Source organism: Bufo bufo, chromosome 2 (assembly GCF_905171765.1).
Source record: "Bufo bufo chromosome 2, aBufBuf1.1, whole genome shotgun sequence".
In the NCBI taxonomy this organism is placed as follows: domain Eukaryota; kingdom Metazoa; phylum Chordata; class Amphibia; order Anura; family Bufonidae; genus Bufo; species Bufo bufo.
Genome location: NC_053390.1, coordinates 636924176 through 636940250, shown reverse-complemented (window position 1 = coordinate 636940250; position 16075 = coordinate 636924176). Strand labels below are relative to the sequence as shown.

The following is a 16075-nucleotide window of genomic DNA, read 5'->3' as shown; positions in this document are numbered from 1 at the left end:
AATGAGGCTTAAAAGTGATTTTTGTTTCAGTGCAAAATGCTATGAAAATATGAGTTACATAAAAAACAAAAAGCATAAAGACCTCTCTGTGGCTCAACAAAACTGGAGAGCGGACGCTGGTTAGAATTAATATCAAGACGACCATCTTAATCATTTCTTGCAAAAGGAAAATGCATTTAGATAATGGAATATTATTTGAATAGTAAATGGCTGCACATTTTTACTCCAGAATATTATTGCAAGGTTTTAAAATGACTCCTAAATACTCTTAAAACAGGGCTGTGGAGACAAATGTGGTTACATAGTAATCAATGTACAGCCTCTGGCTTCTAGCCAGTATTAGGGTATATGCACACAGCGCGTATTACCTGCGGATTTTCATGCCTTAAGTCTACAGGGTAATATAGTACTAGCTAAGGCCTCATGCACACGACCGTTGTGTGTTTTGCGGTCCGCAAAACACAGATGGCGTCCGTGTGCATTCCGCAATTTGCGGAACGGCGCGGACAGCCATTAATATAACTGCCTATTCTTGTCCGCAAAACGGACAAGAATAGGACAGGTTATATTTTTATTTTTTTGCGGAGCAATCTGCATCTTTTGCGACCCCATTGAAGTTAATGGGTCCGCATCCGAGCCGCAAATTCTGCGGCTCGGATGCGGACCAAAACAACGGTCATATGCATTAGGCCTAAGTAGATGAATTCCCCGGATCTCATGTGCAGTCCCACATTATTAGGGTCCATTCACACGTCCGCAATTTCGTTCCGCATTTTGCGGAACGGAATTGCGGACCCATTCATTTCTATGGGACCTGGAATTGCGGATCCACACTTCCGGGTCCTCAATTCCGATCCCGAAAAATATAGAACATGTCCTATTCTTGTCCGCAATTGCGGACAAGAAAAGGCATTTTCTATTAAGTGCCGGCGATGTGTGGACCGCAAAATGCGTAACGCACATCGCCGATGTCCGTGTTTTGGATCCACACACACACGGACGTGTGAATGTAGCCTTAATCTGATGAATCGCTGTTTTTGGTAGAAGTGATATTTCTACACCGCAAATAATTTACTGTAAGTTTAGTAGAGTGATAAAAAAAAAAAAAGACTCAATAATTAGGACATTCATGAGAAATTGAATCATTAAGGGTACATTCACACGACCGTGTGTAATCCTTTCCGTTTTGCAGTCCGCAAATAACGGAACCGTGTGTCTGCATTTTGCGGACAAATGACTTCCATTTGTGTTCCGTATGTCTTCCGTTTTTTACGGTCCGCAAAAAATGGAAGAGAAAAAAAAAATATATAATTATTAAGGCCTTCAAAAATATGGAAACAGATCCGCAAAAAACGGATGACATACGGAAACCATTCCGTATGTCATCCGCAATTTGCGGATCCATTGACTTGAATGGGGCTGCGGACCGATCTGTGTGGACAATAGTAGGACAAGCTTCATATTTTTGCGGACACGGATGCGGACAACATACTGAACGTTGTCCGCACAATTTATTCACCCATAGAAATGAATGGATCCGCATCTATTCCGCAAAAGGCGGAACGGATCGGATGCGGATAAAATAATACGGTCGTGTGAATGTACCCTAAGGCCCCTTTCACACGGGCGAGTATTCCGCGCGGATGCGATGCTTGAGGTGAACGCATTGCACTCGCACTGAATACCGACCCATTCATTTCTATGGGGCTGTTCACATGAGCGGTGATTTTCACACATCACTTGTGCGTTGCATGAAAATCGCAGCATGCTCTATATTCTGCGTTTTTCACGCAACGCAGGCCCCATAGAAGTGAATGGGGCTGCGTGAAAATCGCAAGCATCCACAAGCAAGTGCGGATGCGGTGCGATTTTCACGCACGGTTGCTAGGAGATGATCGGGATGGAGACCCGATCATTATTATTTTCCCTTATAACATGGTTATAAGGGAAAATAATAGCATTCTGAATACAGAATGCATAGTAAAACAGCGCTGGAGGGGCTTAATTTAACTCACCTTAGTCCACTTGATCGCGTAGCCCAACATCTCCTTCTGTCTCCTTTGCTGAACAGGACCTGTGGTGAGCATTAATTACAGGTAAAGGACCTTTGGTGACGTCACTCCGGTCATCACATGATCCATCACATGATCTTTTACCATGGTGATCATGTGATGACCGGAGTGACGTCACCAAAGGTCCTTTACCTGTAATTAATGCTCACCACAGGTCCTGTTCAGCAAAGGAGACAGAAGGAGATGCCGGGCATCGCGATCAAGTGGACTAAGGTGAGTTAAATATATATATATTTATTTTTTTAACCCCTCCAGCGCTAGTTTACTATGCATTCTGTATTCAGAATGCTATTATTTTCCCTTATAACTATGTTATAAGGGGAAATAATACAATCTACAGAACACCGATCCCAAGCCCGAACTTCTGTGAAGAAGTTCAGGTTTGGGTACCAAACATGCGCGATTTTTATCACGCAAGTGCAAAACGCATTACAATGTTTTGCACTCGCGCGGAAAAATCGCGGGTGTTCCCGCAACGCACCCGCACATTTTCCCGCAACGCCCGTGTGAACCCAGCCTAAGGGAAAGGGGCTTGTTCAAAATGATAGCAGTGAGGAGTTAGGCCCCTTTCACACAAGTGAGTTTTCTGTGCGGGTGCAGATCGTGAATCCTCACCCAATTATCGCAATAGGTCTGTGCACATTTTTCACGCATCAGTTCTGTGTTGCGTGAGAATCGCAGCATCTTCTATATACTGCGTTTTTCACGTAGCCCTGGCCCCATAGAAGTGAATAGGGCTTCAGTGAAAAACGCGTTGCATCCGGATGTAACCTGGATGCAGTCCGAGTGCAATGCGTTTTTCACTGATGGTTGCTAGATGTTGTTTGTAAATGTTCATTTTCTTTCACTCGCGTGAAAAACGCATCAAAGCTCATTGCACCCGCTCGGAAAAAACTAGAAACACTGAATGCAAATGCAGACAAAACTGACTGAACTTGCTTTGCGAAATGGTGTGAGTTTCACTGAACGCATCCTAACAAAATCTATATAGTTTGTGTGAAAGAGGCCTTAAAGGGAACCTGTCAGGTTCCCTTTAATGTTAGTGCTATACCAGAGAGGAGCAGCCTGCTGGAAAATCCTAGAGGCAGGCCTGAGGCCTACACTAGGTCTCGGCCTGCTGCACGGATATCTACATGCCGATGGGATAGAGGGAATCCGGTCCCCGCTTACATGCCGAGGGGGCCATTGCCCGTGGCTTGTAAGAGGTTAACAGGGAAACTTGCACCATTTTGCAATCAAGTTCAGTCAGTTTTGTCTGCGATTTCGTTCCGTTTTTTCTGCGCGGGTGCAATGTGCTTTGATGCGTTTTTCACACGCGTGATAAAAAACTGAAGGTTTACAAACAACATCAACATGTAATGCATTTTTTATACTGAAGCCCTATTCAATTCTATGGGGCCAGGTCTGCGCGAAAAACGCAGAATATAGAACATGCTGCGTTTTTTACGCAACACAGAACTGGTGCGTGAAACGCAGAACTAGTGCGTGAAAGAAAACACTCATGTACACAGACACATCGAAATGAATGGGTCAGGATTCAGTGTGGGTGCTACGCGTTCACGTCACGCATTGCACCCGCACGGAAAACTCGCTTGTGTGAAAGAGGCCTTATAGTTAGTCACTAAGGGGTTAATGTCATCAGAGGAAAACAACCCATATCATCCAAATAACATTAAAGCCCTATGCACACGGCTATTTTCAGTCCGCATTTTTTGTGGATCGGATGTGGACTCATTTCAATGGGGCTGCAAAAGACAGCACACTGCATGCAGACAAGCATAAGGCATTTCTACAGGAGTTAAAAACGCATACAATCATGTGGATTGAGGTCTCAAAAGCAGGATGATAAAGAGCTTACGATTTTCTTTTCCCTCTGTCTGTCGGCAATTTAGACTAGAGCCGACTGCAATTATTTCACACACTTTATCTCCCCCTTAAGGGCTCATGCACACGACCATTGTTGGCCAGCACCCATATTGCTGACCACAAACAGCAGATTGTCGGGAACAAGTGTTCGCAGGAATGTTCGTTCCCGATAATCTGCACGATTATCAGGCGGTGTAAATCCGCCGTAAATCCTTTAGAGCACAAGATTAAGAAATTTTAAGGCTACTTTCACATTAGCGGCAGCCTTCTCCGGCGGGTGAACAGCCTGCGGGATCTGTGCTGCTGACGCTAGTGCACCGTGCCATTGGAGGTCCGCGGCAGAACAGAAAACGTGCAGAGAGGCAGCCAGAATAAAACTACGACACCACACATTTGCGAAGTCCAGGTGCAGATCTTATAAGAGGAAGAGAGGAAAGGAAAGAAGTATAAAAGAAACATTATAAACAATTCAGTTAGATAGTAGGGCTCTCACAAAAGCAGACTTACAGCTCCGGCACTCTGGCCAGTCTCAATACTGTCTCCTACTTCAGACATGTTTGCAGGATGACACACATTGATTACCTTATTATTTTGATTGGGCATATTAAAAATGATTGCTAAAGGGGTGGTGACTAGACCCCGATGTACAACTAATAAAGTTGGCTCTTAGGGGGTTGTCCGGCAGAGAATCTTTTAGGGCTCTTTCACACAAGCAGATCCCGTGCGGGTAATCCGCTGCGTGAAAGAGAGCCAAGCCCCGTTCCGGACAGGAGAGACACGGAGCATTAACATGATTGATAATGCTCTGTGCCTCTCTCTGATCTTTTTACTACAAAATCACGGTGACAACTTTATCTCGCCGTGATTTTGTAGTAAAAAGATCACAGAGAGGCACAGAGCATTATCAATCATGTTAATGCTCCGTGTCTCTGCTGTCCGGAACGGGGCTTGGCTCTCTTTCATGCAACGGATTACCCGCACGGGATCCGCTCGTGTGAAAGAGCCCTTAACCAGCAAAGTGTCTGGCTGTTTGATTCTTAGGTCAACCGAATGCCCTGGCACGAGGGGAACTTATTAACCAATTTGAATCCCACGTGGCAAACAAGTGAAGTCCCCTTATTTGGGACTTGTAACAAATTTTAGTGTCGCTGTAATTTATGACACCAGTAAGGAGCTAAAATGCACTTTAGTCACATGAATTGTGCCCCAACTAAATATACTTAGGACATTAATTCTAAATCTACAAATAAAAAAGATTTTCAGAAGGGTTTTTTCCAATTTTAATGTGACTGTTAAAGGGAATCTGTCATCAACTTTATGCTGACCTGACTGAGGGCAGTATAAATTAGTGACAGAAATGCTGATTTCAGCGGTGTGTCATTCATGAGCTAAAAGTCAGAACCAGCATCCTAATCATTGCACCCTGGGCCTGGAAAAGAGTCAAATCTACCTGAGAAGAGTCCTGGTTATTCATGAGCTCCTGCTCTCCCGTCCATCTGCTGATGATTGGCAGTTGTCTCCTAGAGAGAAAGGGAGAAAACTAGGTAGAAGACGGTCAGTCATCAGCAGGTGGGCAGGGAGGGCAGGAATTCATGAATAACCAGGACTCTTCTCAGGTGGCCGTGACTCTTTTCCAGGCCCAGTCTGCAATGATTGTGATGTTGGTTCTCGGCAACCACTTACTTTTAACTTATAAATGACAGACCGCTGAAATCAACTCACCTGTCTCTACTTTATTCTGCCGTTAGTATGGGCAGCATAAAGTTGATGACAGGTTCCCTTTAACCACCTCCGGACCGCCTAACGCAGATTCGCGTTCCGGAGGTGGCAGCCCTGCGCTCAGCGACGCATATACGCGTCATCTCGCGTGAGCCGGGATTTCCTGTGAACGCGCGCACACAGGCACGGAAGGTAAGAGAGTTGATCTCCAGCCTGCCAGCGGCGATCGTTCGCTGGCAGGCTGGAGATGTGTTTTTTTTAACCCCTAACAGGTATATTAGACGCTGTTTTGATAACAGCGTCTAATATACCTGCTACCTGGTCCTCTGGTGGTCCCCTTTGTTTGGATCGACCACCAGAGGACACAGGTAGCTCAGTAAAGTAGCACCAAGCACCACTATACTACACTACACCCCCCCCCCCCCCCCGTCACTTATTAACCCCTTATTAGCCCCTGATCACCCCTGATCACCCCATATAGACTCCCTGATCACCCCCCTGTCATTGATTACCCCCCTGTCATTGATCACACCCCTGTAAAGCTCCATTCAGATGTCCGCATGATTTTTACGGATCCACTGATAGATAGATCGGATCCACAAAACGCATACGGACATCTGAATGGAGCCTTACAGGGGCGTGATCAATGACTGTGGTGATCACCCCATATAGACTCCCTGATCACCCCCCTGTCATTGATTACCCCCCTGTAAGATCCATTCAGATGTCCGCATGATTTTTACGGATCCACTGATAGATGGATCGGATCCGCAAAACTCATACGGACGTCTGAATAAAGCCTTACAGGGGCGTGATCAATGACTGTGGTGATCACCCCATATAGACTCCCTGATCACCCCCCTGTCATTGATTACCCCCCTGTCATTGATCACACCCCTGTAAAGCTCCATTCAGATGTCCGCATGATTTTTACGGATCCACTGATAGATGGATCGGATCCGCAAAACGCATACGGACATCTGAATGGAGCCTTACAGGGGCGTGATCAATGACTGTGGTGATCACCCCATATAGACTCCCTGATCACCCCCCTGTCATTGATCACCCCCCCTGTCATTGATCACCCCCCCTGTCAGGCTGCATTCAGATGTCCGTATGATTTTTACGGATCCACGGATACATGGATCGGATCCGCAAAACACAAACGGACATCTGAATGGAGCCTTATAGGGGGGTGATCAATGACAGGGGGGTGATCACCCCATATAGACTCCCTGATCACCCCCCTGTCATTGATCACCCCCCTGTCATTGATCACCCCCCTGTAAGGCTCCATTCAGACATTTTTTTGGCCCAAGTTAGCGGAAATTATTTTTTTTTTCTTACAAAGTCTCATATTCCACTAACTTGTGTCAAAAAATAAAATCTCACATGAACTCACCATACCCCTCACGGAATCCAAATGCGTAAAATTTTTTAGACATTTATATTCCAGACTTCTTCTCACGCTTTAGGGCCCCTAGAATGCCAGGGCAGTATAAATACCCCACATGTGACCCCATTTCGGAAAGAAGACACCCCAAGGTATTCCGTGAGGGGCATATTGAGTCCATGAAAGATTTAAATTTTTGTCCCAAGTTAGCGGAAAGGGAGACTTTGTGAGAAAAAAATAAATAAAATCAATTTCCGCTAACTTGTGCCAAAAAAAATAAATTTCTATGAACTCGCCATGCCCCTCATTGATTTCCTTGGGGTGTCTTCTTTCCAAAATGGGGTCACATGTGGGGTATTTATACTGCCCTGGCATTCTAGGGGCCCTAAAGCGTGAGAAGAAGTCTGGGATCCAAATGTCTAAAAATGCCCTCATAAAAGGAATGTGGGCCCCTTTGCGCATCTAGGCTGCAAAAAAGTGCCACACATGTGGTATCTCCGTACTCAGGAGAAGTTGGGGAATGTGTTTTGGGGTGTCATTTTACATATACCCATGCTGGGTGAGAGAAATATCTTGGCAAAAGACAACTTTTCCCATTTTTTTATACAAAGTTGGCATTTGACCAAGATATTTATCTCACCCAGCATGGGTATATGTAAAATGACACCCCAAAACACATTCCCCAACTTCTCCTGAATACGGCGATACCAGATGTGTGACACTTTTTTGCAGCCTAGGTGGGCAAAGGGGCCCACATTCCAAAGAGCACCTTTCGGATTTCACAGGTCATTTACCTACTTACAACACATTAGGGCCCCTGGAAAATGCCAGGGCAGTATAACTACCCCACAAGTGACCCCATTTTGGAAAGAAGACACCCCAAGGTACTCCGTGAGGGGCATGGCAAGTTCCTAGAATTTTTTATTTTTTGTCACAAGTTAGTGGAAAATGATGATTTTTTTTTTTGATTTTTTTTTCCTTACAAAGTCTCATATTCCACTAACTTGTGACAAAAAATAAAAACTTCCATGAACTCACTATGCCCATCAGCGAATACCTTGGGGTGTCTTCTTTCCAAAATGGGGTCACTTGTGGGGTAGTTATACTGCCCTGGCATTCTAGGGGCCCAAATGTGTGGTAAGGAGTTTGAAATCAAATTCTGTAAAAAATGACCAGTGAAATCCGAAAGGTGCTCTTTGGAATATGGGCCCCTTTGCCCACCTAGGCTGCAAAAAAGTGTCACACATCTGGTATCCCCGTACTCAGGAGAAGTTGGGGAATGTGTTTTGGGGTGTCATTTTACATATACCCATGCTGGGTGAGATAAATATCTTGGTCAAATGCCAACTTTGTATAAAAAAATGGGAAAAGTTGTCTTTTGCCAAGATATTTCTCTCACCCAGCATGTGACACCCCAAAACATATTCCCCAACTTCTCCTGAATACGGAGATACCAGATGTGTGACACTTTTTTGCAGCCTAGGTGGGCAAAGGGGCCCATATTCCAAAGAGCACCTTTCGGATTTCACAGGTCATTTTTTACAGAATTTGATTTCAAACTCCTTACCACACATTTGGGCCCCTAGAATGCCAGGGCAGTATAACTACCCCACAAGTGACCCCATTTTGGAAAGAAGACACCCCAAGGTATTCCATGAGGGGCATGGCGAGTTCCTAGAATTTTTTATTTTTTGTCACAAGTTAGTGGAAAATGATGATATTTTTTTCTTTTATTTTTTTTCTTACAAAGTCTCATATTCCACTAACTTGTGACAAAAAATAAAAACTTCCATGAACTCACTATGCCCATCAGCGAATACCTTGGGGTGTCTTCTTTCCAAAATGGGGTCACTTGTGGGGTAGTTATACTGCCCTGGCATTCTAGGGGCCCAAATGTGTGGTAAGGAGTTTGAAATCAAATTCTGTAAAAAATGACCAGTGAAATCCGAAAGGTGCTCTTTGGAATATGGGCCCCTTTGCCCACCTAGGCTGCAAAAAAGTGTCACACATCTGGTATCTCCGTATTCAGGAGAAGTTGGGGAATGTGTTTTGGGGTGTCATTTTACATATACCCATGCTGGGTGAGAGAAATATCTTGGCAAAAGACAACTTTTCCCATTTTTTTATACAAAGTTGGCATTTGACCAAGATATTTATCTCAGCCAGCATGACCAGTGTGACATCCTTGTCTAATGAAAGCCATCCTGCAGGTTACAAGCACCCCCTCATGGAAACGCTGGGAGTGGAGACCTTACAAGGATGCTGCTTGGAATTTTGGCAGTGCTTTTTTTAAGTTGTGGAAGTTAAGCCAGTACATGGAAGTTAACGCTGGAAACTGAGAATTTGCTCAGCTGCTTCCTGTCCAAGGAAGCCCCACATTGCGTATAAATGAAAAACAGACGTCTCCAAGGGCAGCTCGTAGTAACTAGCAGCAGACACATTTACAGTGTGGGGGTGGTGATACTGTATGACGTAAGTTCCTTCTCTACAGACGTGGGTTACGGTTGTTGGATGCCGTCTCTGCAGTACAATTAGTGGTTTTCTAGAAAGACTAAGACGAACATGGTTATTGTTTGGATAAGAGTGAATGGTCACAGCGTTGTAGATATGTACCAGTCACGCTGTAAGAATAATTATTTTTCAGAAAAGAAGTTGTGATGCCTGATGGTTTCATAAATAATTTCTATAGATGGGCAGCATTTACACTAGACATATGTATGGTGGCATATTAAAAGCAAAATGCAGCATGAAGGTGACTGCTATACAGTCCGAGGAGGGGGGACCTGGAGTTACACTGCTTCTTCTGTTCTCAACATAGATTCACTGCATTTTTGATCAGTCTTCACTAGGAGATGCTCAGTGCAAAGTGATTATTGAATGGTAACAAATGTATAAATCCCTATGCACTGTGCTCCCCCTAGTGGTGGCTACAGGTAGACAGTTTTATAAGATGTTGAGTGAAGGGAAGAAGATTTATCAATGTATCTATGCCACTTGTCTGATACATTGAGAAATACAATATTCAGGATGAGCGCCATACTTACGGTACACCTGTTCCACTTTTTCTGCTTAAAGAAAATGCAAATTCATCAAAAATCTTTGTATTCTGCATTGCCTGCACACATACTGGGAAACTGGGTGGAGGAGGGGTCCTATACAAAGTTTTTTCTATGGGGACCTATGCCCCTGGGCAAATGTTTAATATTAGTAAATGGGGTCTATAAGGAAGTAAGGCTGTAGTTTTGTCCATTGTAAACTTCTGTCGACACTAGGTAGGGGTTGGGGAGAGCAGTACAAACATAGCTTTTGTGAAGTGTTTATTAACAGTAGTTGGGTGAATATGAACTTTTATTCTGGTAGATTCTGCTCCTGCTAGTGTCTAGGGTGGAGCTTCACAGTGGAGCTCTCTCTAGTGTCTGCATTGAGCCCACGCCCACGGCTGTAATGGTCCCTTGGTTGGATGCTAAAGCCACCACTCAGCAGAGGGGTTTTGAAGCTGCACAGTGAAGCACTGACTCCAATGCACTTACAAGAGCAGGATATGGCAGAATAAACATTCATGTTCACACTATTCCTTATAATAAAACCTCCACAATAGGTTTGCTTGTACTGCTTTCCCAGACCCTACTTAGTGCTGTCAGTAGTTTAGCATGGTCAAAACTGCTGACGGACTCCCTTTAATAATCCTTGTTCACAAATTACTAATTCTTACCATATACTTTAGATAAAAAATACAATTAAAAAAAGACTTGTGCACCATTTTCAGTACAGGGAGTTCCAAAAAACCTGACTATGTGAACCACGCCTTTAGGATTAGTTTTTTTAATGGCTATGTACACACTTTATAGATCATTTTGTTAATTTAACTGCATGTATTTGCGCTTAAAACAGTTTTGTACATATTTTGGACCTTGTAGCTTTTGCAGCCAAGGTCTGTTACGGGTCGGGTCATATAGACTTAGTAGTATGATTTTCTTCTATTGAAATACCTTTTTATTACGATTCTGTGAATTCCTTTATCTGTTTAAAGGCAGCTTGCCTGACTATATCGGCACCATATGCAATTTGCATCCCATATTCCTTTGCAAACATACTTCTAAAGAGCAGCATCGATCACTATCCGACTCTCATTTGTGACACCACCAGGAATCCAACAGGTGACAGAATTCTAACAGAGAAAATAAAATAAAGTTTGACTTGAAGGTAGAGCAATCAGGCCGAACACGCAATATCAAGATGTATTATCAGAAATGTGTATTTGAAAGAAACATACTTAAAGGGGTTGTCCGGGTTCAGAGCTGAACCCGGACATACCTCCATTTTGACCCAGGCAGCCCCCCTGACTTGAGCATCGGAGCAGTTGAAGGAACCCAGCAGAGCATTGCAGGCCTGAAAGAGCCAGTGCCGGGAAGCAGATAAGTAATCTTCCCTTTACAAGTCCAGCCAAGTAGATGGGTTTGCCAACTTCCACCCCCACCCCCATCCCCCTCATTCTTGTATAACCCCTTTAAAGTGATACCGGCATATCGTAGCGGATATTATGCACTGTTTTCGCAGTGCATTAGGCATCCATAAGAAGAAAGGAACCACAGTGGCTATAGGATGGTCACATACAAGCTGACCATCTAATGCGTATTGTCGGGCCTTGCAATTCACATCTGCCAGTTTGGTAGATAAGGATCACGCTGTTGGATTTCATCAGGGAGATAGGTGTTATCTTCCAGCAACTTACCTCCCTTTTCCCCATTCAGAACATATGCAAGCTTGGCCAAGTAGACAAGTTTATGAGAGAGATAGCTGACCGCCGAATGGACGTTCAGCTGATGGGCTTCTCATGTGTATGCTCAGCCATATTCTCTTACATTCTGCTCATAAGGGGTCGGACTATGTGGTCAGTGACCTACTGTACCTACTGTGGGGATTCGCTCTGGTAGTTAGGACTAACGGATGCAGTATAGAGGCAAAATACACAGTCCTTGAATCAAACAGCGGTGTTTATTCACACATTGGTGTATAACAAAATGCAGATAAGGTGTATCACAAAGCGCAGGTGGCTTGGTGTTTGTTCACACACAAGGAAAGCCCCTAAACAATAAAAAGTCACCTTTTCTCCTGGGTGTTAATTCACAACCTGTTAGCAGTTCAGCCTCATCAAGTTCACAGGCGGTCTGAGTCCTCCAGCCCGGCTCAAACCACAAATCCCAGCACAGCCCTCAGTTCACAGCACACAGACTCCTGAGCTCCACAGTCCGAGGGAGGTAAATCCACCACACCTGGCAGTACTGGCTGTTTTTTATGCCTGGTACATGAGGAGTAGTCACCCACCCAGCACTTTGACTACTCCCAGTAAGAGCCATCCCGGATCAGCCATGACATCCATGCTAACTCTCAAGGTGTCAATTAGCAATAGCTGCTGCTGACACATAAAATACCAGCTCTTACTTCACCTTACATACCTTCCACCCACGATGATTACAGGTACCTTATACTAGTTACCCTATGCAGAAAAGTTGTGAGTGTCCTATGATCATGGTGAAAAGCGTAAGGAATCTCTTCCAGTTTCACACTCTCCATGTGCTGCCAGTCTATAAGATATAAGTACTTTCTACCTCAGTGGTTTTATATTTTATCTCTTCTCCTTTACAGACATCTGTTCCATAAGTCCTGTGTGGACCCCTGGTTATTAGATCACCGCACGTGTCCAATGTGTAAAATGAACATTCTCAAGGCTCTGGGTATACCAGTAAGTACACAGGACGTTTGATTTGCATGGCAAAATGTATGAATGTCCTTTGTAAATCATTTCTCTAGATGTGCATGAAAACTTCAGCTACACTTGTAAGCATGGAACTGCTAAATGTAACCCACCTCCTGACATAACCTTACAGTATGTAAAGGAGACCGGGCAGTGCAATCCGTGCGGCACAGCGAAGCTAATAAGACATCTCCATTGTATAACACAACTCGTTTAGCCCAAGGCCTAAGCATGTGATTGATCACTGGGTGGTGATCAAATATGTAATAGTTTCATAACCAACATTTGGAGAGAGACTATGTTATACAGCTCAGCACCAGAGGCTAGTGACAGTCACCTGTTTGCTTGATATGTACATCTTCATGAGCAGTAAATCAACTGCTTGCCTGAAGACCTCTACATATATATATATATATATATATATATATATTGATGTCACACCCCTGATGAGACTGGGAAATGTAATCTCTCCTCCATATAGTATGTGTTGACCTAAAAAAAAAGTTACTGCAGAGTCTACCATTGCACCTCCCAAGGAAAGAGTCATTAAAGCTCATCACTTCCCCATGATGCCTTCACAGGATGCTGCAGATGGGTTGTTATGAAAGGCAAAACTAAAAGAAAACTTAAAAAAAAAAAAAACAATGGCAAAATTGGCAGTTAATTTCACATCTCAAAAAACGGAATAAAATCGGATCAAAAAGTTGACTGTACCCCAAAATGGTACCAATGAAACTAACTAGTCCTGTACAGGGCTCTCAGAATATAGGTGCCACTAAAGCCAAATATTCTTTCAAAGTATATTTATTGTGGAAAGTTAGTCAAATCTGGGTTGTCACTTAATGAATTTAGCATTGGGTCTCATTCACACAGCCATCTCCGTTTTGCAGTCCACAAATAGCAGATCCTCAAACGCGGATACCAGCGTTTCGCACATCCCTCCCTGTGTAAAAAAATGTCTATTCTTGTCTGCAAAAAGACTTTTTTATGGAAAGGTGGAAGGGACATATTTGAAATGAATGGGTCCCCATCCAACCCGCAAAAAATGTAGACTAGATGCAGATCACAAATATGGTCGTGTGCATGAGACCTTACGCAAAATACTAATAGGATCGCATAACTGGATTGCAATATTATACAATAATCTAAAATATACCTTTTATCAAATTTTAAACAATTTTGTCATGTTTTTCCAAACAGCCAAATGCAGATTGCTTAGATGACATCACTCCAGATTTTGATGGCTCAGTAGGACCACCAACTAATCAAATTACAGGAGCCAGTGATGTGACCGTGAACGAGAGTTCAGTAGGAGTAGACCCCGCTGTCCGTACTGTAGGTGTTTTACAGATCATCCAAAATGCGGATGTACTTCCACAGGTTGGAGAGGTCAGCTATACTGCAAGCAGTGAGTATTCTTTTCTAACACAGGGATAACAAGGGCAAAAGCTTTATTAATAAGGTTCCTTGGAAGATTTATGATATCTGACCTTGTAAGATGACAGATGCTGTATTTTATTGAATGCGTGTTTTTTCAGTGAAGATCACATACTGTATTTATAAGACTTAACGGGTTCATTTATCAATCTGGTGTAAAGTACAACCCATAGCAACCTATCAGATTCCACCTTTTATTTTCCAAAGGAGCTGTTAAAAATGAAAGGTGGAATCTGATTGGTTGCTGAGGGCAACTAAGCTAGTTCTACTTTACACCAGTTTGATAAATCTCCCCCGCTGTGCTCCAGTTGGGCAAGTTCTTGAAGGAGTAGCAAACAGTATTAACATCTGCTGACATCATGTGACTCACATGTGGATTTGCTGCCGTTTTGCTGCAGATTTCACACTGTGCACCCACGGTGGAAATCCGCAGCATAAACTGGCGTGCTGTGGATTTCATAATCTGCTCCACAGGTCAATTTATTCTTTGAATGTTTCTCAGCAGTGTATGGGTGAGATTTACGAATATTTCATCCACTCTGCTGGTCCTGTTATACATTGCGGATTTACCACACGCAATTCTGCAGTAAATATCACGTGGATGTAACCTAAAGGTCTCTGCAGGTGCTCAGAACTGAAGTTATTTGAAATAAAGTAGTAGTCATGGGGGCCAACCGTTTTGCCAACTTCTTGATTCTTTAGTACTATGCCACTAAACTCCATATGTACGGTATATCTTCACCATATAGTAGCTCCAAATATTGATCAGATATAGATGTAAATGCAGATGATAAAATGTGGATGCTGCATAGGTTCCTATAGTGCATCCTGCAGAGTTGGAAATCCTGGACTATGTATTGAAATACGCACCTTGGCTTAGCTACATTGACTAACATTTGCTCCAGACCCATATTTAATTTATTTTGATGATTTTATTGATAGTGGAAGATTTAAATGCAGCAGCCATGATTTTGTTTGCAGATTTTCTGCATACCACATTGTGAAATTGATAGTGTTGATGGGATTTAGAATCATTCAGACTCAGTGGTCAAGAGGAAGACATCAATGGCCACTGCCAATGAGCATAACGAGCAGCTGCACACTTCACTTACCATATACAAGATAGCCACGGAGATTGCAAAGGAAATTCATCATGTATTGAATAATTTGTGACTATGATAATACATGTAAAATATTGATAAGTCTTTTTACCTGTCGCCTGGTGGCACACGATTTTAACCACACCATTAGCGGAGCGTTTACTTCCTTACCAGGCCAATGTTTCAGCAATGGGCCTATCTAAGACATGTATTTGATACTGTTTTTTACAGGACACCTTAGACCTTTCTTTTGTGTAGTTAGATCAGAGATCCCCAACGATCGGCCACAGACCAGTACCAGGCTACGAATCATTTGGTACCGGGCGGGGGGAGCCGGACTTGAATGGCGGGGACAGGAACCATTGGCTCCTCTGCCCTGTCGTTCAGCCTTATAGGCCTATGAGGCAGTGGCACAGTTTGGGATGGCAGCGATGATATCATTGCGACCTCCTGCACAGGTCACAGGTGGAATGACGATGTAATCACACCTAGAAGCCGAGTGACAACGACATTCTCAACCGCCTACATTGCAGACAGCAGGAGTAAGGTGAGATTTTTTTTTTTTGTGTGGACGCTACTGGGGCACTTACCGGTATATGAAATCTGTGCTATCTCTATATTTAGAAATAACGCGGAAGAAAAATAAAGTTGTGTGAATGAGGCCTAACACTGTGAAGCAAGAGACTTTACTGTACAAGTAGTTACCATATTTTCCTGACTATAAGACACACTT

General features: G+C 43.5%; 1 protein-coding gene across 1 annotated transcript in view; it reads left to right on the top strand.

Annotated features, from left to right (window-relative positions):
* The window catches only part of RNF150 (ring finger protein 150), a 208867-nt gene that overhangs the window by 180145 nt on the left and 12647 nt on the right, over positions 1 to 16075 (top strand). Inside the window, exons 5-6 of the mRNA XM_040418484.1 lie at positions 12697 to 12793; positions 14006 to 14213. Coding sequence (XP_040274418.1) covers positions 12697 to 12793; positions 14006 to 14213 — 305 coding nt within the window. The remainder of the gene's footprint in view (positions 1 to 12696; positions 12794 to 14005; positions 14214 to 16075) is intronic.